Source organism: Dendropsophus ebraccatus, chromosome 5, assembly GCF_027789765.1.
Source record: "Dendropsophus ebraccatus isolate aDenEbr1 chromosome 5, aDenEbr1.pat, whole genome shotgun sequence".
NCBI lineage: Eukaryota > Metazoa > Chordata > Amphibia > Anura > Hylidae > Dendropsophus > Dendropsophus ebraccatus.
Window position 1 is genome coordinate 138,621,620 of NC_091458.1, and position 14,359 is coordinate 138,635,978.

Below are 14,359 nucleotides of genomic sequence, written 5' to 3' on the forward strand. Positions count from 1 at the left end.
TATCTTCACAGCAGTATAATGAAGCAGCCACAAGGCTGTGTCACTACAGTGCTGCGAAGATTCAAACACTTTCCCTGCTCCACCGTCATATTGATACAAGATTACAGGCGGGGAAAGAGTCCATTACAGGGCTTACCTGTCAGTAGGATGTGTGGAATAAGCGACGTAGGAATAAGGCCACAGTGAAAAATTATATCAGCTAATCACTTATAAAAAGGTGTCTCTTTACCAAGGGGTACACAAGAAACATCTCATGATGAGTAAAACTGTCTCAAGACCTTCACAATCTTAAGCTGCACTTACACGTCCTGTGTTCTGTCCGTGAAACACGAATGACACAGGCGTTAAATGCAAACCCTGGTCTGTTTCCCCGGTTGGCATGATGTGTCAACATCATGCCGGCAGCGGGGAAAGTCTTTGAATCACTGCGGTTCTGTCATTACAGTGCTGCGACAATTCAAAATGTTTCCCAGCTGCCGGCATGATGTTGATACATCATGACTAGAGATGAGCGAACCTGGAGCATGCTCGAGTCGATCCGAACCTGAACTTTCGGCATTTGATTAGCTGGGGCTGCTGAACTTGGATAAAGCCCTAAGGCTATGTGGAAAACATGGATATAGGCTGTATCCATGTTTTCCAGACAACCTTAGAGCTTTATCCAAGTTCAGCAGCCCCAGCTAATCAAATACCGAACGTTCGGGTTCGGATCAATCGACTCATCTCTAATCATGACGTCTGGGGAAACAGACCAGGGTTCACATTCAACGTCCGTGTTGTCCGTGTTTCACTGACAGAACACGGGACGTGGGAATGCAGTCTTATTGTGGCAAACCATACCGATGGTATTGGTTACAGATACATTTCTTAACTAGTGAAGGTTCCAGTGAGCACTGTTGAGGCCATAATCCACAGGTGGAGAGAAGATTACTTTACCACAGCCCCCACCACACACACTACCAGGTGCTCCCTGCAATATTTCAGAAAGAAAAGTGAACAAATTATTAGAATAGTTGTCCAAGAGCCAAGGATCGCCTGTGGAGAGCTACAGGAATACCTGTTATCAGTAGCTACAAGCAGCAAGTAATACCCTCATCCTCCATGATCTGTGTGCACGCTCATCACACTAAACTAAAGGTCAGAGTTGATAGAGTAAGCCCCCCAAACCTTTTGAAAAGTGTTTGGGTGGGAGAATGGGCCAAAATCCCACCCGAGCAATGCGTGTCACTTTTTGGTAAAAGTGTTCAATACTTTTTACTCTGTGTAATTTCTCATTATCATACAGAACCTAATCTATGGACATCTATGGTTTCATCTCTTTACCTGTGTGGATAGGATGGGTTGTAGAGGTAATGCTCCAAAGAGGTATGCTGCACCCTAACCCTACCCTCCAATCATTACCGCCACCTTTCTAAAAATAACTATAACATGGTTATAACTAAAGATGAGCGAATTTACAGTAATAACACAATTATCTCTGCAATCCGCTCGTCAGCCACCTGCCTTGTAACTCCGTGCCGCTCCTCCTTGGGTGCTGGGAAAAGCTGGGAGAAGTTTCCCAGGACTGGATCCAGCTTTTCCCAGCACTCGGGGAGTAGCGGCACAGAGTTATAAGGAAGCCGGCTGATGAGAGGATTGCAGAGAAAATGAAGCACTTTGCTTCCTTTTTTATTACTGTAAATTCGCTCATCTCTGTCCTTGGCTAATCATCTGTTTAAAGCAGACTTTAAAATTTATCTGCATCGGCCAAGCATCTTCCTATGTAAACAGGGGATATGAGGCCAATAACCATAAAGAAGAATGCAGCGTAGTCCAGGGGAAACCGACAGCATAGATATGCATATACCTGTGCTGTCATTTGTCTTAATTAGACAGCAGTACATACTTACCGTTTCTGCAATACAGGATCCCTTTCTCTGGCTCTCCCGCCCAGCCCCTGTGTCTTCAGGCCCAGCCTCTTCCGGTTGTCAATCATTCTGGAGGAGGTGGGGCCTGAAGACAGCGGCTGGACAGGAGAGCCGGAGAAGATGATGCTGAATCACAAGCAGCAGTGGTAAGTATGCACTGCGCATAATATGGAAACAGACAGCACAGATATTAACATATCTGTGCTGTCAGTTTCCATGGCTGCACAAATGATTCAAGGATCGATTTCTTGTGCCGTGTAAAGGCCCTACAAACGGGCGCCATTCACCCTGATCTGGCTTCGCAGCCTCCGGCGGCTGAGAAATCTACTAGTCTAAGCTAGTCTTAGGCTGCATTCACACGTACCGTAAAATTGGTCTGCGACCACGGAAATTTTCAAGGACTATTAAAGTGAATGTGGCCATTTACATGATTCGTGCCATGACCTGCACCCCCCCGCAACCCCCCCCCCCCGCAGCAGAGATGACAGGAGAGCATGATATGCTCTTCTGTCATCCCATCTACTACTCACCTACTCCCCCGTGCTGACCAGCTTCATGTTCACCAGAAGTGGCCTGGACTACGCTGCACTTCTCCCGGTGGCGCAGTCCCAGTCACTTCCAGTGAGCGTGTCTAGCCAGTCTGCACGGGGGAATAGGCGAGTAGTAAATGCGTTGACAGGAGAGCACATCACGCTCTCCTGTCATCTCTGCTGTCAGGAGAGCTCCGGCTAGGGGATCCGTGCTGCGATCCTCCTCCGGATCGCAACACGAATCATGTAAATGAGCCCTTCGGGTGTGTTTACACAGACAGACTTTCCAATGCAATTATTGAAGCCAAAGCCAGGAACAGTCTATAAATAGAGAACAGATCATAAAGGAAAGACTGAGATTTCTCCTCTTTTCAAATTTATTTCTGCCTTTGTTTTTACCAACTGCAACCAAAAATCTGGACATGTGAACGATTAGACACCTCATCTCCTTTCCTGCTCCAGTGTGCAAACAGATCTTTGTCCGAAGACAGCCAACTGTGTGAAAGAGTTACACTATGTGAAGGACACCACAGCAGCAAATGTAAGGAAATTGTAAGAGACTATTTGGAAAATAGATTTAAGGATTTAAATGAACAATAAAAACAGAAAAAAGTGCAAATGTGTCCACGGGCATTATGTATGTGACACGGTCAACAACTTACAGTATAGATTCTAAAATGAACATGTCAGCTGAACTCATGCCTCCCTCTTTTGGAGGGACAGTCCCTACTTTTGACCCACATCCCTCTGTCCCTCTTTGTCACTTAAAAGCTTCTCTTTTGCAGATATCCGTGTAACTAAATGCATCAGTCTGCAGCAGATCCTGTATGTGTGGATGCATCCTTGAATTAAAATTTTCCTAGTCTGAACGACAAGTGTCACTTTGGCCGTCCTAACAAGTTGGGAGGTATGTGAACATGTGTGTCTGAGCTGTATGTAGGCAGGCAGCCATTTACTTTTGTTTGTGTGACTGGCAGATGATTATTAGTTTTATGTAGGCATAGTAATAAAAGACACCACATTCATTTTATTTATGTAACTTTACCCCCTTGAGAATCAGCACTAATGGATGTACTAGGCAATGGTGGGGCTTCCAGTTCTGGTTCTCTAGCTAATGGTCTCACAGAATTATGACCTTAAAGAAACAAACAAAAAAAAAAGATATTATTAGAAAATAAGAGAGAGTCTTCTGTATGAATGCACTGTCAGCTCCAATTACATCAGCATGGGCACATGACTAATGCACATTATATCATTGATAATGGAAAGTGCAGCGGAAAGTGAGTTCAGCCAAATCCGCTTGTGCTGTTTTGTTACAAACTGCATCCATTGCAGCGGGGGAAATTCATGGAAACTTTGTGGATTAGAAAATTCATTCCAATTCATGTAAATTGTTCCAGGCACAGAATATCTGCCGCATCCAAAAGAAAGAAAAAACGATCCAGCTTGTTAAGTAAAATGTATATTTGCGCTTTATTGGAGTCCTTTAAAAAACAGGACAATACACACCATCGTGCAACACACTTGTTAGTCTCTGATGAGGCGTTTCGGACGCATGCGCCCTTGCTCACAAACATCAGCCCTTACTTCCTTCTAGGTATAAATGCACTTGTTACAGGTTTATTCATTTATCATTAACATGCAATACCATTTGGAATTTGCTCTACTCGTCATATTTTTTGTTGCAACATTTGCATTTTATTTTGTACAGTACATTTGCAGTGTCGCAATCCATATGTTGTTTTATTTCGTAGCTTTTGTTACCTTCTGTGTTACTGAATCATTTGCATGGTTTTACAAAATTACATGTTCTGCATGGATGTTAACCAATAAAAAAAAAAAAACAATTGTTGCAACCACGTTGCTCCTTGTTTTTTAGTCATTACCATACTTGGTGATAGCGTATCACCTAGTGTAACGGCTTTTTTATAGAACTCCAATAAAACGCAAGTATAGTCCCGTCCAGCGAAAATCTTTTTGTTTCAAATCAAGTGATCTCAAAAAGTTAAATAGATTTGTAATTTATTTTTAATAAAAAAAATCTCAAGTCTTCCCATACTTATCAGTTGCTGTATGTCCTGCAGGAAATGTAGTTCTATTTTCACTGCTCTCTGCTGACATCTCTGGCCAAGACAGGAACTCTGTCTCGGTTTTCTATAAATTCCAATAGAAAACCTCTCCTACTCTGGAAAGTTCCAGTCTCAGCCAAAGATGTCAGCAGAGAGCACTGTGTCACAGTGAAAATAAAATAACATTTCCTGCAGGATATATAGTAGCTAATAAGTATGGGAAGACCTGAGATTTTTTTAATGGAAGTAAATTACAAATCTACATAACTTTATGACAACTGTTGATTTGAAAGAAAAAGATTTTCTCTGGACAACCCCTTTAAAAGTATAAAAGCTTCTTGATATTACAATAAACTCACAAATATCAATATCAGTTCCTCAATATTTTAGCTACTACACACAGACCTTTCCCAACATGTTTACCCATGGATTCTTAACATGGTTCATCAGGGGATATATATAAAAATTTTCACGAGTTTAGCGTTCCCCTTGATATATGTAGAACGGCCACCTTACCCTGTATAAGAGAAGCTATCTGCTGGCTCTTTTGAGACGGTAACTCTTGGACAATATCCAGGGCTGTCATTCCTTTGTTGTCCATTATGTTGACATCAATTCCTTTAATAAGAAATAATTTCAGTTAGATTATAGATAAAATACAGTTTTCTGCATATATTATATATATCTCACATAGACAGCACAGGCAAACTTCATTCTACTTCCTCGGTGGTGATTAAATGATCACCTAATATAGTATATAACAGTATAAAAACCACTTCTGTGGTCATCACTCTTCTCTTGTTATAAACCAGCTGGATGGCAGAAGCAGTGCTAAGAAAGGTTCTAAGTGAGAAAAAGAAGGGTTAAATTCTAGATTTACTGGGAGAGGCATACAGTGAGCGTCGGGTTGCGGTTCATAAGAATAAGGTCAAGCAGCAATGACCGGCATCTTGTTCTAATCTCATCTGAAAGGAGTTATCCAGGCTTCAATAAACATAGCCGGTTTCTTCCAGAAACAATGCCATTCGTGTCCTCATTTTGGTTGTGAATTAAAGGGAGTTATCCAGGATTAGAAAAACATGGCTGCTTTCTTAAAGAAACTCTTGTTCCACGCTTGGGCGGGTTTTTGCAATTAGGATTATTCACTACAATGAAACTAAAGCCCCTATTACATGGGGCGATTCAGAGGAGCAAACGGGCGCCAACCTGTTAGGTCAGCGCTCGTTTGCTCCTCATTCCCGCATAGCTGCTGGCGCTATCACACGTGCTGGCAGCAAGCGGGTAACAGCGGAGGGCGCGGGGAGCTGCGGGAAGGCTGCCCGGGTGATCACTAGATTTGTCCACACAGCCCATAGAAGATATAGGCGGTTTGCTGCTGCCGCTCCTATTACACAATGCTATCCTCATCAATGATGTTTCAACATGTTGAAAGGCAACGATCAGCCAACATTGTGCATGTCGGCTGATCGTTGTCTTCTATTACATGTATTACACTAAGCCTTAAAGAGGACCTGTCACCCCCGGTGCCAGGGTGACAGGCTCCCGACCCCCCGCTAGAGCCCCTCATACTTACTTGATTGCGCCGGTCCCGGGACGGAGATATCCCAGCGGGAAGGCCGACGCGCGCCGCTGAGATGAGTCCGACACTCATAGAAAATGAATGGAGCGTCGGACTTACCATTCATTCTCTATGAGCGTCGGACTCATCTCAGCTACGTGTGCGCGCCGGGCTTACCGGGTCCTCTTTAAGGGCCTCTTATATATGCACAGCCTTCACTAAACAATTTTCAAGCTGTGTAATAGGCTCAATAACCGAGCACCAATCTAGCAGATCAGCACTCGCTTACTTTTTTGATGCAGCCACCATCGGCCAGTCTAATAGACCTCAAGGAGATTCTTTTACATTGCTGAATAAGGAACTGCGTACGCACATTTTGAGCATTATTTAAGCAGTATCTATCGATCTATTTCTCTACATAGACAGATAAGAGACAGAGCAATAGAGTTAAATCCACAGGGTTTCCTTTCCCCTATAATACTCAGGAGAGCCTGTTGTTTCCCGGATCTTGGTCAGGTTATCACTGTGGGATGTCAGTGGTGGGCGGGGTTACAGGTGTTACAGCAGACAGTGAGGATTTTAAGCAGCCTCAGGGTATGTGCACACTAAGGGATAGGTGAGGAATTGAAGCAGAAAAAAAGGGAAAATTGGCAGCACATCTATGACTCTGTTCACAATGCAGGTTGAACGCTGCTTGTGGCTTAGGCTTCGTTCCCACTGAGCAAAACTAGCGGAATTTCGAATGCAGTTAGACTCCCATTATGAGAGGGAGGCTATGGGAGGCGCGCGCTCCTGCTTTGTCCGCGCTGAAAAATGAACATGTTCATTCTTCAGCGCGGACAGAGCAGGAGCGCACGCCTCCTATAGACTCCCATTATGAGAGGGTGGCTAACGGCATTCCGCGGCGGACAATTCCGCCACGGAATTTCGCTAGTTTTGCTCAGTGGGAACGAAGCCTTAAGTACAGACAAAAAAACAGAACGTGCAACCGCAACCCACAGGTTCAAGGGCTCACCGTATATACTCCTCCCAGTGTACACACGGTTAACACCTGCTCTGTAGATTTTAAAAAGTGAGGATCTTAGCAAACTATTTGATCAAACAGAGTGTACCATGTTGCCACGTTAAGGCGTCCTCGAGACATGGTCCCTACTCTAGCATTTTCACACTAGCAATGGCCTCTCCTGGGCTGAATAAGCCTACAACTGGGCAGATGTCTCTTTATAGCACCATTGGGACATAGGTGGAGTGCAAGCAAACAGTAGGTAGCCACACCCCCACATTCAACAGAAAAAAGGGTAAATTGGCAGCACATCTATAAGGAATTGAAGCAGAATCAACTCTTAATTTCAGCTTGAAATTCCTCCCGTAAAATATGAAGAGAGCAATGTCCCATTGTGTTTAATGGAGTTTCCGCTCTGTTGTTCAAACTGCAGAATTTCTGAGCAAAATTTTCTGTCACAGATCTGGTTTCAGTCCAAAGAATGGATATTCTTTGGGCAAATTCTGCTAGAGGAATCCTATAGAAGTCAATGGGGGCTTAAATTCTGCTTGAATTACACTTGTATTCCACTCAAACTCTGCTTCTATTCTGCCAGAGCTGAAGAGGCGAGGAATTAAGCAGAAAACTTTCCTCTATAAGGGTGTGTTCACACTGAGGAATTCTTGCAGATAATGTCAGCGGTCTGTCCGCTGTCTGTCCGCGTGCTCGGCCGCGTGCCTTTCCGCCGGCTCCATAGACACCATTCTATGGGCCGGCGTATTCCGCTATGGAGCCGGCGGAAAGGCATGCGGCCGTGCGCACGGACAGACAGCGGAATTCCGCGAGAATTCCTCAGTATGAACCCACCCTAATTCCTCAATGAATACTGGCCTATTCCTTAGTGTGAACATACCCTCAGGGTGTGAGTGTGAGCTGCAGACAATCCGACCAATTCATGTTATAGAAACCTATTACATGCTTAGATTATGGGTGAGGATTGTGACATGGTACACTCTGTTTGATCAAATAGTTTGCTAAGATTCTCACAGAGCAGGTTTTTATCGTGTGTACACTGGGAGGAGTATATACGGTAAGCCCTTGCACCTGTGGGTTGCTGTTGCACCTTCTGTTTTTTGTCTGTACTTAAGCCACGTGAACAAAGTCATAGATGTGCTGCAATTTTTTTCTTATTTTCATATTTTTTACGTATGCACAATTCATTCTAAGCTATGATTAGTGCTATAACTGGAAATAATTATGATGTTTACTGGCCTCATTCTGTCACCAGAAACATAGTCATGAACATGAAAAAAATAACATGAATTCTAATCTGATTAAAGTCTATGTATGAACCACACATGTAACATATAGAAAAAAATATATTAAAGTACAGGACACATAGATTACTAATACATTAATACCTGCATCTAGAAGCACCTGAACTACATCAGCCTTCCCAAATAAAGCAGCTTCATGTAATGCACTTCCTTTTTCTGTCTGTAAGAGGAAACAAAGAATCAACAACAATGTTACCAAAACTTTTTCCAATATGCATAGGTAAAAAAAACAAAAACGAAACGTAATTATATGATACCGTGTAGTTAATGTCCATTGCAGCATCCAGCAAAACTCTGACAACTGCTCGGTGCCCATTGCGAGCGGCCAGGTGTAAAGGAGTGTGCTTCCGTGTGTGGCAGCTCAGTAAGTTAGGGTGTGCATTGAGAAGGAGCTTCACTACTTCCAAACGCCCGTACAATGCTGCCAAATCAAGAGGCGTCTCCATCTTGTGGTTTCGCATCGTAGGGTCCGTCAATTCCTCCAGCAAAACACGAACCACTTCGGTATGTCCATATTGTGCAGCACAGTGTAGGGCTGTCTCATTGTCATTATTCTGTAGAACAACACAATTGTAGGTTAGTAAAGTTATAGCTGTAACAAAGTCATAACGCTGCAATAGTAATTTGACCTAAAAAGCAAAAAGAAAATTAGATATCAGTTGCTAAAGCTCTGTTATTTCTCAAAAGGCTGCCCCCCCTCCCCAAAGCATGTATCCCTTTCAAGAGTCCCTCGCTTTGACATGGCCTGTAAGACACGGACACTTTGGAAATACCGGAGGTGAAGGTATATATATGATATGCAAATACTCTCTTCTGTCACTTATTCTGTTATGTTGCAGAGTACCGACCTTGCCCATGGAATTCTAGATTGACACAACTGTGCTGTGCTCTACTTTTTCTGGTGGCTCCATAGAGAATGAACGAAGCTGCGGGTCAAATGCTGACCAGCATCTCCATTTACAACAAAGGACCTACTGGAGAAAGTAGAGTACAGCACAGTGGTTCCATTCATAACAAAAAAGCTGGGGAGGATATCTATATCGATTGGACCCCCACATCCGTGACCTCAGACATGGTCCCTAGCCTATGAATAGGGGATAACTAATAGAGATGAGCGAACCTGGAGCATGCTCGAGTCCATCTGAACCCGAACTTTCGGCATTTGATTAGCGGTGGCTGCTGAAGTTGGATAAAGCGCTAAGGCTATGTGGAAAACATGGATATAGTCATAGGCTGTATCCATGTTTTCCAGACAACCTCTGAGCCTGGTTCGCTCATCTCTAATAAGTAAGGTTAAATCGGAAAACCCCTTTTAAAAGGAGAAGTCTGGGAAAAATTTTATTAAAGTATTGTATTGCCCTCCAAAAGTTATTCAAATCCCCAATATACACTTAGTACGCGAAATGTTTATAAAGTGCTTTTTTACCCTGCACTTCCTGGATAACATGGTGATGTCACGACCCGACTCCCAGAGCTGTGTGGGCTGTGGCTGCTGGAGAGAATGATGGCAGAGGGATGCTCAGTGTCCCCCAGTGTCCCCCTGCCATCATCCTCTCCAGCAGCCACAGCCCGCACAGCTCTGGGAGTCGGGTCGTGACATCACCATGTTATCCAGGAAGTGACATCACCATGTTATCCAGGAAGTGACATCACCATGTTATCCAGGAAGTGACATCACCATTTTATCCAGGAAGTGAAGCCTTAATGCAGTAGTAAGTGCAGGGAAAAAAGCACTTTATAAGCATTTCCTGTAATAAGTGTATATTTTTGTTTTGTGTAACTTTTGGGGGGCAATACAATACTTTAATAGAATTTTTTTCCAGACTTCTCCTTTAAGAACTACCTATGCTTTTCTGGCAACAATTGATGCACCTAAGGCTGAGTTCACATTGTGTTTTTGCTGTCTAATAGATCTGTTTATTGGGAAAAAAATAAAACGCAAACGCATTCTAATTTTGTTGATGTATTGATCCGTTTTTTTTTGGGGGGGGGGGGGGGGGGGGGGGTTTAATGTAAGTCTGTTGAAAAATGTATCAAACCAGATGCACACAAATGCACCTGTTTTTTCCATCCATTTTTTCTTTAAACGAACAGAAAAAAAATCTTATTCAAAACAGACAGGCACAGCAAGATGACATGTTTAAAATGAGTTAAGTTGCTTCTCTTTCCATAGGCCGATAAACAAGATAAAACAGAAAAATAGTTACATATGTCTGACAAACATTCCCATCAGTAAAATCATTAAACACAAAGCGCCATTTTTAAAAGCAAGTAACATTGTCCAGATTTATGTACTTTAAATAAGAAGCATAACTTTCCAAAGGGTCTGACTAGGGATGGTCCGAACAGAGTTCAGTTCGGGTTCGTACGAACCCGAACCCTCGGTAATGATTCCCGCTGTCTGCCCGCTCCGTGGAGCGGGCAGATCCAGTGGGAGGACCGCCTGGAAAACTGGGATACAGCCATAGCCATAGGCTGTATCCCAGTTTTCCAGGCATTACTTCCCCTGTATCCGCCCGCTCCGGAGCGGGCAGCCAGCGGGAATCTGCTGCCGAGCGTTCGAGTTCATACGAACCCGAACCTCGGCAGGTTCGGACCATCCCTAGGTCTAACGATAGTTGAGATTAAAGAATATGCAAAATCCTGTATTCACTGGACGTTTTACCCTCGTCTCCATCTCTAATTGTTCATCTGAACCCTAATGTGGTGGAGACTAGTTCTTGTGTTGTCTCCTATACGCTGCATACAGTAAGGGCCCTATTCCACCAGACGATTATCGCTTGCATAATCGTTAATGATTAACGATCCAAACGACCACTATTGCAAAAGACCTGAAAACGTTCACTCATTTCCATGGAACGATAATAGTTACTTATGATCGTATTTGCAATCGCTATTTCTTCGTTATTGCGTTCGTATCTATTGCGAACGACCGAACGATGTCTTTTTCAATGCAAACGATTAGCAAACGAGCAACAATAAAAATAGGTCCAGGTCTTATAAAGCGATCAATGATTTCTCGTTCGGTCGTTAATCGTTAACTGCATTTCAACCGAACGATTAGATTAGAACGATTGAACGATAATCGTCCGGTGGAATAGTGCCCTAAGAGGAGATCCTGTTCTCCTACAGTCTCTGTAGCACACACTCATAAGCAGCAGCAGCATGGAGGACATTATACAGCAGGGCTGAGCAATCCAGGAAAGCAGATGCTGCAGCAGCAATGTCAAGGTTTGTTGCTCCAGGAGCTGCCTCCTCTTACACCCTTCTCCATAGACTTTATAAAAAAATGTTATGTGTAAAGGTTTTGAGTGAATTGAGGGTCAGCAATCAGCTTAAGGGGTGAAAGAAATAAGCCTGATGAGAAGAGGTATTACATTACCCATTACAGCAGGACTCTGTCGGCCCACAGCTGTTTTGGGCTTGTTGCTTCTCCTGCAGAGCAGTAACACTGACTTGAAGGTAACGCCGAAACAGCTGTCTGCAGATTGCAGTCTTTCCTTTTGGAGAGATTGTTTGGATTGGCACAGATCCCTAGATAATGATCTGAGACTCCTAGATGGAGTGAAACACTAACTTAAAGGGACAACTCTTTACCCAAGTGGTGTGAGAGCTATTTTGCACAGCCCTTTCTTCCCAGAATTTCCAGTGGAGCAGAAATGGCCTTTAAGTCTCCACATGTCTTAATGACGGACCCTGCCCAAAGGCTGCCAGCAAACCAGCACTTATAGGCACACATGGCAGGAAAGAATTTTCCACCAAATGGGAACTGTGCAGATTCCAATCTGGACTTAATTATTTTTGAGATGCAACTTTTTGCTTCAAATAGGATAGGTTTTCCATGAAAAATCAGCAACAGATCTAAAACTGATGAAAACTGATGGAACTCATACTGCAGATCGATTTTTAAAATCACAGATTATTAAAAGTGTATTTGGCTCACTGCTATTGCAGGCGGAATACCCAAATGTGTCCCATGTGGGCATATTCTAAATGTTGTAATGCTAGTAAAGGCATAGGAATGATCCTACTATGTGGCAGCAGTGTACACTCTCCATTCAAGCAAAATCTACCGAATACCCAGCATTGTGCCATACAAATAAAGTATTGTGCTAAACAGACACCGGTTACTGTGCCAATGTAATTTGTGGCAGTACCCAGCTGCTATGTATTACCAGGCTCCCGCTCTAACTGTGAGGAGCAGAGCTGCACGCTGATCCTGGCAGCTAACCCTTAGCCCTTAATAGGTAAAGGGGTTATCCAGGATTAGAAAAATAGCCACTATCTTTCAGAAACAGCTCCTTTCCTGTTCTTAGTTTGTGTGTGGTATTGCAGCTTAATTCTACTGAAGTGAATAGAGTAGAGTAGTAATACCCCCACACAAACTGAGGACAGGCGCTGTTTTAGTGAAGTAAGCAGCCATGTTTTTGGAATCTCCGACAACCCCTTTAATCCAATGAAGGGTTATGGGAGGAAAGACGCCAATACCTAGTAGGGAAAAAAAAAAAAAAAACACCCCATAGCTACAGCTCTGACCCACAAATACACCTCAAGGGATAAAAAAAAAAAAAAAATTATATAAACAAGAAAGCATCTTAGCTATAGGATTTTATAATTCCCTACTGACTCCCAGCTAAGCTACCATCTGGACGCAGCATTTAAGGGAAACAAACATACACTGTCTCCAGCATTTTCCTGTAAACAGAGCCTCTGGCCAGAGTCCTCGCTGATCCGATGCTGCGGCAAGCTGTCGCACACTGTGCATGGCTTTAGCTCTGCTCCTGAGACGTGTGTCCACACGTACGCACCGTATATATCATCCATATATCACTGACACATGAAAGAGGACGAGGCCATTTTTTCCCCAATCCTGAATAATCCCGGTCACATGTTCTGTTGTATGGCATCCCCACCTGCAAGTGCATGCTAGTCCAGTTGGATACTGCACAGAATTGTATACAATAAAGAGGCTTGAGTGAGTGCCCCGGTTCTTTTCTTGGATTTATATATGGAACTTTTTGTATGCTCTCCCAAGAGGACCAATATATAGAAACTGCTTGGCCATACTCTCTGCGTATACCCTTACTTAAATAGAATCTGTCAGCAGGTATGTGCTATCTCAGTGTAGCATAAACTAGGACAAAAGCAGCGTACAGAATGATGTATCACTTATATTGTTCTGTGCAGTTAATTCAGAGATTTCCTCTTGAATAATATGGACAATAAGTAGTCCTCTCCATTATGTGCATGGGCCCAGTAGTCCTGGATATTCATGAGAAGCAGAAAACTCCGCCCACCAGCTGCTGATTGGCAGTTATCTATCCATGCAGTATATAGACAGTCACCTCTCAGTTAGTAGCTGGGGGCAGGGGGAGGGGTATGGCAAGAATCACATTCTCTTTTATATTCGGAGAAGATCTATATGGAATGATGAAAGTAATACACCCATTTGTTTAGCATTTCTGTCACTAGTTTATGCTGCCCTCATTGAAGGCACCAAAAACCTAGTTACAGATTCCCTTTAAAGTGTAACTGTCATTTAAATGTCACTTTCCAGAAATCAATAAATATCAATAGTTCAAGCAAATTTAAGAAATTCTGTAATAGGTTTTATTAAGCAAAAGAGTTGCCTTCTGTACTTAAAAAGCTGTTTCCCCCTTTCAGAAAAAAGCAGGTTTTCTGTGTCCATTATGGTCTATGGGGGGGAGGAGGGGCCGAGGGGGTGAATGAGCACAGAGAGGAGAAACGGCAGCCCTGCACAACACAACATCCTGCAAACTTATCTCATCAGGTTTCCAGATAACTAGTGGTCTTTCAGACCTATAAATGCAACTTTTAGGTGTTCAAAAAGTTTTCAAACAGTACAGCTGCTTGTCTGCTCTTTCCTGCTTACTCATTCCCCTCAGCCCCTCCATAGTATATAATTGACTCAGCAAACCAGTCTTCACTTTGCTCCTCTGTAACTACTTTGACGAC

The 14,359-nt window shown here is 43.3% G+C and overlaps 1 protein-coding gene across 6 annotated transcripts in view; it reads right to left on the bottom strand.

The window, feature by feature from the left end:
• Window positions 1-14,359, bottom strand: part of ANKS1A (ankyrin repeat and sterile alpha motif domain containing 1A) — an 81,306-nt gene that overhangs the window by 27,220 nt on the left and 39,727 nt on the right. For all 6 annotated transcript variants that reach the window (XR_011363213.1, XM_069971451.1, XM_069971449.1 and 3 more), the window contains 4 exons: window positions 8,641-8,937; window positions 8,468-8,543; window positions 5,023-5,124; window positions 3,483-3,572 (listed from right to left, as the gene is read on the bottom strand). Coding sequence is in view for 5 of the 6 variants with exons in the window: in XM_069971451.1 (XP_069827552.1) it covers window positions 3,483-3,572; window positions 5,023-5,124; window positions 8,468-8,543; window positions 8,641-8,937 (565 nt within the window). In the remaining variant the exon portion in view is untranslated. The remainder of the gene's footprint in view (window positions 1-3,482; window positions 3,573-5,022; window positions 5,125-8,467; window positions 8,544-8,640; window positions 8,938-14,359) is intronic.